A 12239-nucleotide genomic window follows, 5' to 3' on the forward strand; every position below is an offset into this window, starting at 1 on the left:
TAGCAATAATTACAAAAATGCATTATTATATTTCATAAAATGTTAAATATAAACACTAATTTTTTTTAAAAAAAAAACCAAAAAAAATAAAATAATAATAAATCAAAAGAATTCCCTGTTGAAGTTTTGGAAGTTCTAAATAATAGTAAAAAAATGGAATATTTAATATGATATTTTTTTTAAAAAAATTGTCAATGCATTGAATATATTAAAAATGCAATTTTATTTTATTTTACTAATTACACCTAAATTTTGAGTGATTACTAAAATATAATAAATTTATATTATTTTAAATAATTAATTTAATTTTATAACTAATATTTTACATAAAATAAAATAAAATAAGTACTATAAAATATTTTTTTAAAGAAATTTTTTAATAGTATCGAAAGTTCAAAGATGTATGTAAATAGAGCATAAGTATGCGTGGTGCGAGTTTGCACTATGTTTGTTTGGAAGTTTGGATTTTGATTTAGGATTTGAATAACAAAAATTTTTAATTGAAATAATTGCACGATGTGATATAAATAGGTGTTGTTGTGATGTTTTAAATATAATATTGAGTTTTAGAATAATATAAAAAATAAAAAATAGATGTTTAATTCGATGTTGTTTTTGGAGAAAATTTTTGGATGAACAGTAGAATTTTACTAAATTTCTCAAACAAACACACTCTTGGTGGATATATATTTAATAATTTTATTAATTTATTACAAAATCTTTCTTTGTTTGACTTGAAAACGGCTGTCAGCTGTGCAACTAAAGTCAAACACAAGTTCCGCCGAAAATTTTTAGGACCTGGACGCCAGATTGATCAGAACCGTTAAAATGTGTGGTTTAGAATTTTAACGGTGAGGATTGATTTGGTAATTGAAAGGCCTGGAGCTTATACGAATTACCATTCAAATTGTACGGGTCAGAATTGTACTCTTTGACTACGCGTAAATATTTCTTACAAACTTTACCATTTCAAACTCGGGTAGGGTCACAATGTTTTGGGTCGGATCTGGACTCCGGGTTCCACTATGCAATAAAATAAATATATAATTAAATATAAATTACTATAAAATAAGTTCAAATGAATTATGAAAATACTCTCACTCTTCCGTTCTAATTAAAAATAATAGTATTTTATTAGTGAGTGAAAGTATATAAAAGATTTTAACATTTTTGTCGATTGATTTTATGAATAAAATAATGGTATGTTTAATGGTATATTTATAACTTAAGTAAAATTAAACATATTTTAATATTATTGTATTATTATTTTTTAAAAAAATAAAAATGAATACTTTGAGTGGAACAAACAAAAAATAATAAAAATAATATTTTGAAATAAGATAGTGTATCTTTTAGCATCAAAATGCATCAATCAAATATATTATTTTGTTTTCGGCTTTAGGTTGATAAAAGTTTTAAAAAATTTCAGCTCTTTATATATATATATATATATATATAATTTTTTTATTTTATATTATTATTTTGTTTTTGAAAAATATCATATTAAATTACTATTTCTTTTAGCACAATACATTGCAATAGTTTTATCTTTTTTGAAGTTTAAGTTTTAGTTTAAAAAATATTACTTTGATGATGAGATATTTTCTTAGGAATATTACTTTGATGATGAGATATTTTTTTAGGAAAAAAAAATAAAATTCATTTATCCAGTAACAATTATATTTATTTTAATTTTGGTACTTAATATTAAAATATTATTATTATTAAACTTATATTATACAACACTAACAGATGTATTTTTTATTTTTTTTTACGCCCACACCGGATATGGACCGGAGGGATTCGAACCCCTGACACCGTGGTTCGGATTTGAACCCAAGTCTCGCAGCCGTTGAATTCACTTTTATGCTTTCGTGACCCCTGTACGCCGAAGGCGCCCTTGGGGTGATCTCGTCACCGCCTTGTCAAGGCAGAAGCTGCGGGTTTTATTTTATGTATAAATATAATATTAATAATTAAAATTTTACACACACAAAAAGTAAATAAATATTTAATTAAAGAACGAAGATAGTATATTTTGACTGACAAATACGGGGACTAAAGAGTAAAATAAAAAAAAAAAACAAAAAAAAAATCGAAATATATATTTACAATATTTGAATTAAATTTTAGTATTTGATATAATATTTTATAGAATTATATATTTACAATGAGGTTATTTGTTTGGTGGGTTGTTGAGTATATATATATATATATATATAATTTTAATTTCATAGGAAGATGGATGAAGTAATCCATGTAATATGTTGAAGTGTGCCTAACAAACTAGGAGGTGGGTAGGTCACCTAACAGAATGACAGGCACGAGGTCCCGGGACCTCGTAGTCCAATCGTCTGGTTTAAGTATGAAAATTCATAGCCACCCGACGAAGAAATACTACTTCTAAAAATGGAAGTCAGCTCATAACGGATAAGATTTTTTATTTTTTATTTTTTACACTATAGTTTTGCATTACTTATATTTGAAAGTATCATGTTAAACAAATAAATTTTTTTATTTATTTTATTATAAAGACCCTTCTTTAAAGCAATAATAATAATAATAATAATAATATCAATATCATTTCAAATTTAAATTTATATTATTCATTCAATACTATTTTCAATAAAAATATATTATTTTATTTTTTTTTATAAACTATCACATTAAAATATTATTAGCCTCACTATCGTTTTGTTTTAAGTTAGTAATTGAGTTATTTTTTTATGATAGCTTGAATCTAATACTTTATTATAAAAAATAATATATTTTAATAAAAAATTACATACTATAATTTGTTTTTCTACCAACTTTAGATGAGTGACCAAGTAATACAGAGATTCATGATAAATATATAAATTAATAAATCATTAAATATTTATTTATAATATATCAAAAATATTTTCAAAAGATCATACTGAAAATACATTCATACCTTAAAAGGTTCAAATCATTTGACTTGATTACCTATAGAATATAAGTATATATATTAGCCACCATTTTTTAATGAAATAATATTGACTCTACTTAGATAGAGGTTATTTAATACAATGTTTTTTTAATAATTATTACTAATAAATAATATAAAACCTTTAATATATATTATTGGCATTAAAAATTAAATGTCTAAATTAAATTAAATATCATGTATTTCGAAAAAAAATAAAATTTCAATAAAATAAATATATGATATTTAATTATGCACATATATTATTCTTGTACAATAAATATCGACCGTTAACTTAAAAATTAGCTAAAAATAGAAGATATCGTACAAATATTATGTGCATAAATAAAACCATAATAAATTTGATAACAAAATATTTAAATTAAATGTAATTTGGACGATTTTGTATTTATAAAAATATAACACAATTTATATATATATATATATATATATATATATATATAAAGAACGCTTGATTGTAAATCAAATGAATGTGAACTTAAACGAGCTAAACCCACTTGAATTCATACGAAACCCTAACATTAGACTTTTATCCATAATAATAAAAAAAAAACTATAATTTAATTTGAATTGAATTTCAATATGATGATTGTGTACATGAGATAGTTTGATTATTATTATTATTATATTATATAATATAAATATATATTTGACATAATATTTTAAATAAAAATTAATTTTTACTGTAATAGAAAAAATATATAAATTAAATATTTTAAATGATATTTTTCAATGACAAAAATAATAAGTTATTATTATAGATAAATAAATATATGTTTGAATATAGAGGCAAATACCTAAGAGTAAGAGCAATGGCTCTTTTTAAAAGAAACCTCCACTTTTTAACTCTCTCCGATCAGTCAAAGTGAATCCAGCGTGTCAAAGCTACTTTGAAGGTGAGAGAAAAAATTAACACGCAATAACTTTCATCGATTCAAACTTCTCTCCAAATAAATTTTATTATTATTATCTAAATGCTCTTGTTAACATCCCCAATGAACTCTTCTTTGATTCCCGCAATTTGTCGATACAAATAATCCCATTTAAGGTTTGATTAAATTAAAGCTGAAATGATTTCAAGAAATTCTATTTACAAAACTTAATTGTCAAGTTTCAATTCATATTGTCGGAATTTTCATACAATTCTTGTGTTTATATACTTTACAGTTTAGCCTACATCAGGGCTCTATTCCGCAACAATTATCTTCAACCAAGACTGATCTCAATGGCCATAATGATTTCAAGATGTTCTATTTACAAAACTTAATTGTCAAGCTCCAATTCATATTGTCGGAATTTTCATACAATTCTTGTGTTTGTATACTTTACAATTTAGTCTACATCATGGCTCTATTCTGCAACAAATATCTTCAACCAGAACTGATCTCAATGGCCATTTACTTCACCTGGAAATTTCAAAGTCATAGAAGATACATAGCACGAACGAAATCAGACAAAGTTAACTGAGAAAGTTATCTTCTTGGTCCTAATGTCTCGGAGTTAGTCCAAAATTTCAGCAAAGTTTGCAGGTGGCATTTGATAAAATTGCATGTTTTCTCCTGTGCTTGGATGCCTAAATCTGGTACAAAGACAACGATCTTTAAGTACAACCGGAAAGATATATATATTTTACATTAATCTTATCTAAGTTAGCTAATAATAAACTTTTCTTGAGACTTAAAGCATCAAGGCATGGCCTCTCTAGTCTATCAACTGCAGTAGTCGGCAGTTGCCGGATCATCTTCGGCGTCTTCAACGGCCGCTCTTATAACGTGTCACTAAAAACATTCAAGACTCTGTAATGGTATAACAAACACCTTATGACAATAAATAAGATAAAAAACACATTATACAAGTTGGATCAAACTTACGAAAGATTCAAAATTAGCATCAAAACTTGCAAAATGTACCAAGAGTGTCGTTAAGGGCCGACTTATCATACACACTGGTGAAAAGCAATTGCCTCGAAGGCCTTTCAAGAGGATGAGATTCAGCAGGCCATTGGCATCCAAGAGTAATGAAACTCAAGCTTACATAATTAGTGGACAATCTAAATATGAACATATGCATCCATGTATAAATTGCAGTTTGGATAATTAAAGAGTCAATAATAACCTTGGCAACAATGCATTACCAGACTTCGTCTTCACTCAGCTTTGGTGTAGCCTGAAATAATTACCAACCATTTACAGTTTTGAACATAAGAAAACAACATATTAAACATGAAAAAAAACAAGGAGAATCAATACCTGTGACTAAGCTTTGCTGTCCGCGGGGTAATGTGTGATCAACAGGTTTACCACCAGTTAAAAGCTCCAGCAGGACAACACCAAAGCTATACACATCGCTCATTGAGTTTAGTTGTCCGGTCATTGCATATCTGCCGGTAACAAAACAATCAAGAGTAGTTGCAAATTGAGAATGTGAGAGAAAAGAAATAGGAAATTAGAATAGGGATGTGTGCGTATAAAACACATTTTGGCGCATAATATCCAAATGTTCCAAGGACCCCAGTTGAATGAAGGCGTGCTGCCATCAGGAGCTTGATTTATCAAATCAAAGTCAGCAATCTTTGCTGCATTGCATCATTATCAAATATCACTACATTGCTCGACTTAATATCAGAGTGGATGATATGAGGTTCTGCTTTTTTACAAAGATATTCCAGACCCTTGGCAGCACTAACTGTTGTTTTCACGGGTTACTGCCAAGTATGGACTGGACCAAGTTGTGCTCTTTAACACCTTTTCGTCCTGTAAATGCAACAATATACATTTCATTACATCCTGTAAAATCACCATGCATCTTCTGTGCTTTTGCCATTTTAAAAAACTTAGGAAGCCAAATGGGGACTGAGGAGTGGGGAAAACAAGAAATAGCTTCATGCATAAGCATTATGCACATATGTGTAAGACGTTCAAAACATGTCTTGTCTTGTACATGAAAATCTAATAATATATATGTTACACCAACTACATGTATATGCATTACAGGTAACACACCACTATCACATAAATCTTGACTTTGCATTATTACCACCAAAATCTTACCATAAACATATTCATGGCAACAAAATCTTACCCAGATACACAAACTTAGATTACTGCCGGTTTAATAAAGACATTAAACTTCATATTCCCGTGAATAACTTCGTAATTCTAAATTAATGAGCCATTAAGCAACTTTTATCTACTCCAGCAACTTAATGAACAACAAGAAAATTGAGGTATGTAACAGATTTTAAAAGAAGTTCAGGATTGCAGTGAACATCTGATTCTCAACACGAACTTAAATTAATATTTCAGTGTGCTTAACAACGAAAACCAAATCGATTCACAACAACAATTTCTAATCCAAGTTCCCCAAAAAGATTAAACATTACTCCAACTAATATATAACCATAAAAACAAAATGCCAACTTCCTACTCGAAGCAAGCCCCAGCTCTCCAAATTTTCAAATCAAAAGCTATATAAATATAAAAAATTCAAAAAACTTATTGGAGGAGATAATAAGGAGACAACCTCTTATGAAAAAAAAAGAAATTGACCCCGATGAAGGCGGGAGAAGGCTTCGGAGGAGGCAGGTCGGTGGTCGCTATGGAAGGAGAAGAAGAGGGAGGAGAAGAGGTCAACGGTGCCGGAGCTGGGTTGGAGAAGAAACAAAGAAGCCAGCGTGGCGGAGAGAGAGGAGTGGAGAGAGAAATTTGGCCCCGAAGTGGCTTCGTCTGCACCATGCCATCGTCGACGGCGGATCGAGGTTTGAACGTCGAATACGTCGCCGTTGCTGATAATTTATTTCGAGTTTCTGACAAAACCTCTTTGAAAGGGCCAGCGACGGCTTCTAAAAAGAGCTGTGTTTGCTGTGTTATACAGTGTGTTGTGTTTGGATATAATATGTGTTATTCTTTGTATTTTAAATACAAACTAATTTTGGATTATACAATTTATAATAATTACTTCATTCTTAGAAAAAATGGAATTCAAGATTTATTTTTATTAAAATTATCATATTGAAAAAATGTTTTTATTTATTTATTTATTTACATGTCTATAATTTTAAAGCTAATACAAAATATTATGTTAAAAAATATAAAGAACAAATTGTTAAACAATACAAGTTCCAATAAGAATCTTTCAAAATATGTGTTATTTTGAAATTTGATTTTAATTTTTATTTGAATAATACTTTTAGATGTAATATTTTGTAATTTTTTTATAAAAATTTGCTATTATTGTATAATAAACAAAATAAAAATAAATTCTAAAATATATAGAATAAATAAACACACTGGATTTGAGAAAATATAATTTGAATGAATTTAAAACGCATGTTTACATTTTCGGAAAATAGAAAATACATACACTGTTTGAGAAAATAATGCAAATATATTGAATCATGAAGGTTGTATAATTAAAAAAATAAACAAAACAAAATAAAGAAATATAATAATAATTTTTTATTATTATATAAGTAAAGTCGCTCTATTTAGAAAATGCGAGGACACATAGCCGTTGGAGTTCTGCCGACTAACGACTTTTTAAAAACTGGACCGCAACATTTTCTGATTCTTGCTTAGCAGAGATTCATCGTCAAAACAAAGATTTCATCGAAAGGTTCGGCCGGGGGTTTACTCGGGTGCGCATTTTCGAGTAGCGGCTGCGGATTTCACGTCATTAAAAAATAAAAAATAAAAAAAATAAAAAAATAATTCATCGAATCAAATTCAGAGGAAATCAATTGCGATGAAAACATAGAAACAATTACATAATTCATCAATGAAAGAATGAAATATTCGAAAACCATTACATCGAGATCAATCTACGTTCCTACCGTACCAAGTAAAAACCTCGTATTTTTCTGAGCAACCGATGTCCGATGACAAACAGAATCGTCGAACATTCGATCAATCGAACCCATCAATTTGTCGATAATTGTTCTTCGGGGAAAACAACGTTAGCCGGGCTGCAAAGATACTGCTTCAGAAGGCCAATTTCGTGCGCAACGTTAAGCATCGTCGGTCGAGCGACGGGACTGTGCTGGGTGCAGATCAGCCCGATTTCGACCAATTCTAAAATGATGTCGGTCGACATTTTCCGATCGAACGTATCAATTGTGCGTATCGCGTACCTCGTCATCGCTTCTTCAACGATCGGGCCGAGCCTGTCAGGATACTGTCTCTTCATCCATTCGGGCAGGCTCGACCCGGCCCGAAAAAGCTGGTCGGTGGGGCGCTTCCCCGTCACAATTTCTAACAAAAGAACGCCGAAGCTGTAGACATCGCCTTTCGGAGAAGCGTGTTTTCCCAATCCGTATTCTGCGAAACGGAGAGTCGATTGATCATAAAATCGTGCGATTGCACGGTCGTGTAATGTCGAAATAAAATTAAAAGGGGTACGTACCGGGGGCGATGTAGCCAACCGAGCCGCATAACAAGGCATCCGTCGAAGTGTACGACGACGATTCATTCGTCGACGACGAGCTCTCATCAGATCCTCCGACGAGCCTCGCGATTCCGAAATCGGTGACCAAAGCTGTCATTTTTTCGTTGAGAAGAATGTTGCTCGGCTTGAGGTCGCAATGTACGACTCTCACCGGAGCGTGGTGGTGCAGATAGGCCATCCCTTCGGCGACGTCGCTGCAAATTCCGACGAGCTGAATCAGGTCGAGGCGATGCTTCGGATCGTCGATCGGGTACAGATGATCGTCGAGGCTGCCGTTCGACATCAACGGAAGAACAAGAGCCTTGAAATCAGGCCTACTACAAGTTGTTATGATCTTGATCAAGTTTCTATGCCTTGTTCTTTTCAAGATCTGGCATTCCCTCTTGAAACTCTCTGAAATCGAAATCGACGTCTCCCCGCCTGACGGCACGCAGTCGAGAACCTTGACGGCGATCGCCGTCTTGTCCTTAAGAACTCCCTTGTAAACATGCCCGAATCTCCCCGACCCGACTAGGCTCGAGCTGCTGAATCCTTCGGTCGCTTCGACGAGTTGCCTCCGAGAAATTCTCGGATACTTAACCTCTTCCGACATAGCTTCGTCTTCGTAGCCAACATAATCATCGTTTCGTCTCAAAACCGGAATTCGACATGCGACCTTTGATCGAAGCATCAGAAGACATCCCAATATGCATAACATCGGAATCGCGAGCAACGACAGAAGAATTTCGATCAAGAAACGGCGAGCGTGCTTCGCCCGACACTTGCGCATCGCCTCGATCGAGCCGCATAACCTCTCGTTCCCGAGGAACGAACTAGCTGCGACGGACGAGAACGCGCCCTTATTCGTTACGTTTCCGGAGAATTTGTTGTAGGAGAAGTTCATCGTCTTCAACGTCGTCGATTCCTGCAAAGTCGCCGGTAACTTCCCACTCAACCGGTTAAACGACACGTCGATTTCTTTAAGATAAGGCAGGCTGCCTATGGCCGCCGGAAACTGACCTTCGAGGGCGTTGTTCGACAAATTCAAATGCTCGAGCGCAATGCAGCTTCCGAGCTGTGGAGGTAAGCCGCCGGAGAGGTTGTTCGAAGACAAGTCGATCGCGAGAACCATATCCATTTTACTTAGCTCCAACGGAACGTTTCCGGTGAGAAGATTTCTCGACAAGTTCAAGTAAAGCTTCAAACTCGTCAATCCGGCGACTTCCCCTGGAATCTCCCCGGAGATACCGTTATCCGACAAGTCGAGAATCTCCAAGTTCACGCATTGTCCGAGGCTCGGAGGAATGTTGCCCGATAAATGGTTATCGTACAACAATAGTCGCCTTAATTGTACGAGGTTCGCAAAGCTATCCGGGATCGTACCCGAGAGCCGGTTTCTCGACAAGTCTAGTAGACCTAACCGAGACATATTTCCGAAGGACGACGGAATTTGACCCGATAACGAGTTATTCGATATAAGCAACCTCTCGAGGCTCGACATCCGGCTCAACTCCGACGGGATGGAGCCGTGTAGGCGATTACTCGATAAGTTTAGAAGCGTCAAATTGACAAGATTCGAAATTTGTTGCGGGATCGATCCATGAATCAAATTGCGATCGAGGTTGATTTGCACGAGAGAGGAGAGATCGCCGACGATCTCCGGCAACTCGCCACCGAGATCGTTCCCTGCCAAGTCGAGCTCTTTTAGGTTAGTCGAGTTCGCTAACGATGCAAAAAATGGCTCGAGGTCGGAGTTACCGTTGTGGCCAGAGAAACGGTTGTTCGATAGGTAGAGAAACGTCAAGTGCGGCATGGCGCGAAAGATCTCCGACGGCAATTCACCGGTTAGAAAGTTCGTCTCCAAGTCGAGCCACTCAAGTTTCGTAAAGTTCGATAGAACGGGAGGAACTTTACCTTCAAGTCGATTCGACCATAGAAGAATGTACTGTAGCTCCTTAGCTTCGCACTGATCGTCGACGGGAATTTTTCCGACCAACGAGTTGTTCGAAAGGTCGAAATATTGCAAAACAGACGTCCCGTTGCACAAAATAGACGTCGGGATTTCGCCCGATAGTTTATTGCTTCCCAAGTTGAGGTACACTAATTCGCGCAACGATCCCATCTCCGTCGGGATCGTCCCCGTTAGATAATTCGACGACAAGCTTAGTTCTTTGAGCGCGATCGCCAAGCCGATCTCGGATGGGATTCGACCGGAGAAGAAGTTTCCGGACAAATCTAGAATCTCGAGCTTCGACAAGTGGAAGATCGCCGGCGAAATCGTACCGTGTAACGACTTATGGCTTAAGTTGAGCTCGACGACTCGATTGATCTTCTCGTCGCACGTAATGCCGGCCCAATCGCACCCGTCGGGCGACGGCGATCGCCAGCTGGCGATTGCGCCGGTCGGGTCGGCCGTCACGCCGGAGGCGAATGAGAGGAGGGAGGCCCGATCGGAGCGGGCCGGACTTGCCACGTGGCAAGAAATGATGGAGATAATCAAGAAAATGAGATCAGAGTTGTAGAAGGTGTAGTAAGGCTGCCCCATTTGAGCATTAGGGTTTTTTATTTATTTTTTATTTTTTTAAATAAAAATAAAAATTGGGATTTCGATTGTTTTGATTTTGGAATGAAATGTACTGTTGCAAAGTTTATATAGGAAATGTTGTTTGGGAGAGTGCCTAACTTTGATTTTTATCAAATGGCGCCTTACTTAGTTGACAATCCTACGTGGCATGTGTGGTGGTGTACACGTCATCATTTTAGGCCTAACTTAATTGTGTGATTAATTAGTGGATGATGACTTGTTAATTACGTACTTAATTAGTGAACAAGTGTGAAGTCAAATTAGGAGTTGTTTGAGCATAGGCAATGGACATAAATAGATTACTTTTATTTTAATTGAGGGTGTGTTCTTTTAATTTTTATTTTTTTATTTTATTCCTCAAAAATATTGATTTATTATCCATATTTATTATTTTTATATTTTTTACACAATTTTTCATACCTCATATAAAAAAAATATCTATTCTAATTTTCTTATAAAACTGATCATGAAAATTATGCAAATGGCTATTGTACATGCTCTTTGCTAATTGTGATTAATTAATATTTTTATTATAATTTACATAGTAATATATATTTTTATTATTCTAAGGATATGTTATTTTTTTGGTCCAAATTTTTTTCTATTTTAATTTTAATGTAAATAAGAGAATTTAGAAAAAATATAAGTATTAAGTAATTAAAAAGCATAATAGTAAAAATAATTATAATATAATAAAATTAATTATAAATTAAAATTAAGATGATTAAATGGTTTAATTAAAATTACAAAAATTATGAAATTTAAAATATAATTAAAGTGTATAATTATTTTTTTTTAAAAAATATATAAATTATATGAAACGAATGAAGTATTTTATATGAAATAAACGAAACTCGAAAAATAAATATTTTATATGGATATTTTATTTGAAGGAGGGGTGAATGATTATGATATGTTGATTTGTCTTAGGCTCTTAGCACATATAAAATAAACAAAAATATATATTTTTATTTAAAATAATACCAAAATTTCAATGTGTTTATTTGTTTTTTCTTTTTTTTTTTCCTACTATTTAATTCTTATGAATTTTTTAATAAAATACGGTATTATTTTTCTATTGCTAAAATTACATTTGAAACACTATTCAAATAAAAAATTTAATTAAATATTTGATTTGAGTATGAGTTTAAATTTTAATATAATAGCATTTTATTACAAAAAATTGTATATTTTTATATATTTAATAAAACATCGAGTAAATACATTCAACCAAATTAAATAAAACTAAATATATTGCCACTTGGG

At 33.0% G+C, this 12239-nt stretch overlaps 1 protein-coding gene and 1 long non-coding RNA gene across 4 annotated transcripts; both read right to left on the reverse strand.

Moving 5' to 3' along the window:
* Positions 1-4253: 4253 nt before the first annotated feature.
* Positions 4254-6809, reverse strand: LOC127264974 (uncharacterized). 2 transcript variants are annotated; one of them, XR_007841864.1, is made up of 4 exons: positions 6491-6809; positions 5444-5721; positions 5218-5348; positions 4254-5134 (listed from the first exon to the last, which is right to left on the reverse strand). It is a non-coding gene; the product is annotated as an uncharacterized LOC127264974 (long non-coding RNA). The 2 variants fall into 2 exon arrangements; XR_007841863.1 differs by having other exon boundaries at positions 5218-5721.
* A 1012-nt stretch (positions 6810-7821) lies between these two features.
* Positions 7822-10974, reverse strand: LOC127264973 (putative leucine-rich repeat receptor-like serine/threonine-protein kinase At2g24130). 2 transcript variants are annotated; one of them, XM_051294593.1, is made up of 3 exons: positions 10148-10974; positions 8369-10075; positions 7822-8283 (listed from the first exon to the last, which is right to left on the reverse strand). In XM_051294593.1, exons 1-3 carry the CDS (start codon positions 10932-10934, stop codon positions 7886-7888), a joined length of 2892 nt encoding a protein of 963 aa, XP_051150550.1. In that variant the 5' UTR covers positions 10935-10974; the 3' UTR covers positions 7822-7885. The 2 variants fall into 2 exon arrangements, with proteins under 2 accessions (XP_051150550.1, XP_051150549.1); XM_051294592.1 differs by having other exon boundaries at positions 8369-10974.
* Between the last annotated feature and the right edge of the window lie 1265 nt (positions 10975-12239).

The sequence above is a fragment of the Andrographis paniculata genome, unplaced genomic scaffold (assembly GCF_009805555.1).
Source record: "Andrographis paniculata isolate CXL003 unplaced genomic scaffold, ASM980555v1 Contig71END, whole genome shotgun sequence".
Classification (NCBI taxonomy): Eukaryota; Viridiplantae; Streptophyta; class Magnoliopsida; order Lamiales; family Acanthaceae; genus Andrographis; species Andrographis paniculata.

Coding starts and splice junctions, on each gene's coding strand:
- LOC127264973 (XM_051294592.1), bottom strand. CDS start 10,934: ATGGGGCAGCCTTACTACACCTTCTACAACTCTGATCTCATTTTCTTG. Junction 8,284..8,368: donor GGTTGGCTACATCGCCCCCG/GTACGTACCCCT, acceptor TCCGTTTCGCAG/AATACGGATTGGGAAAACAC.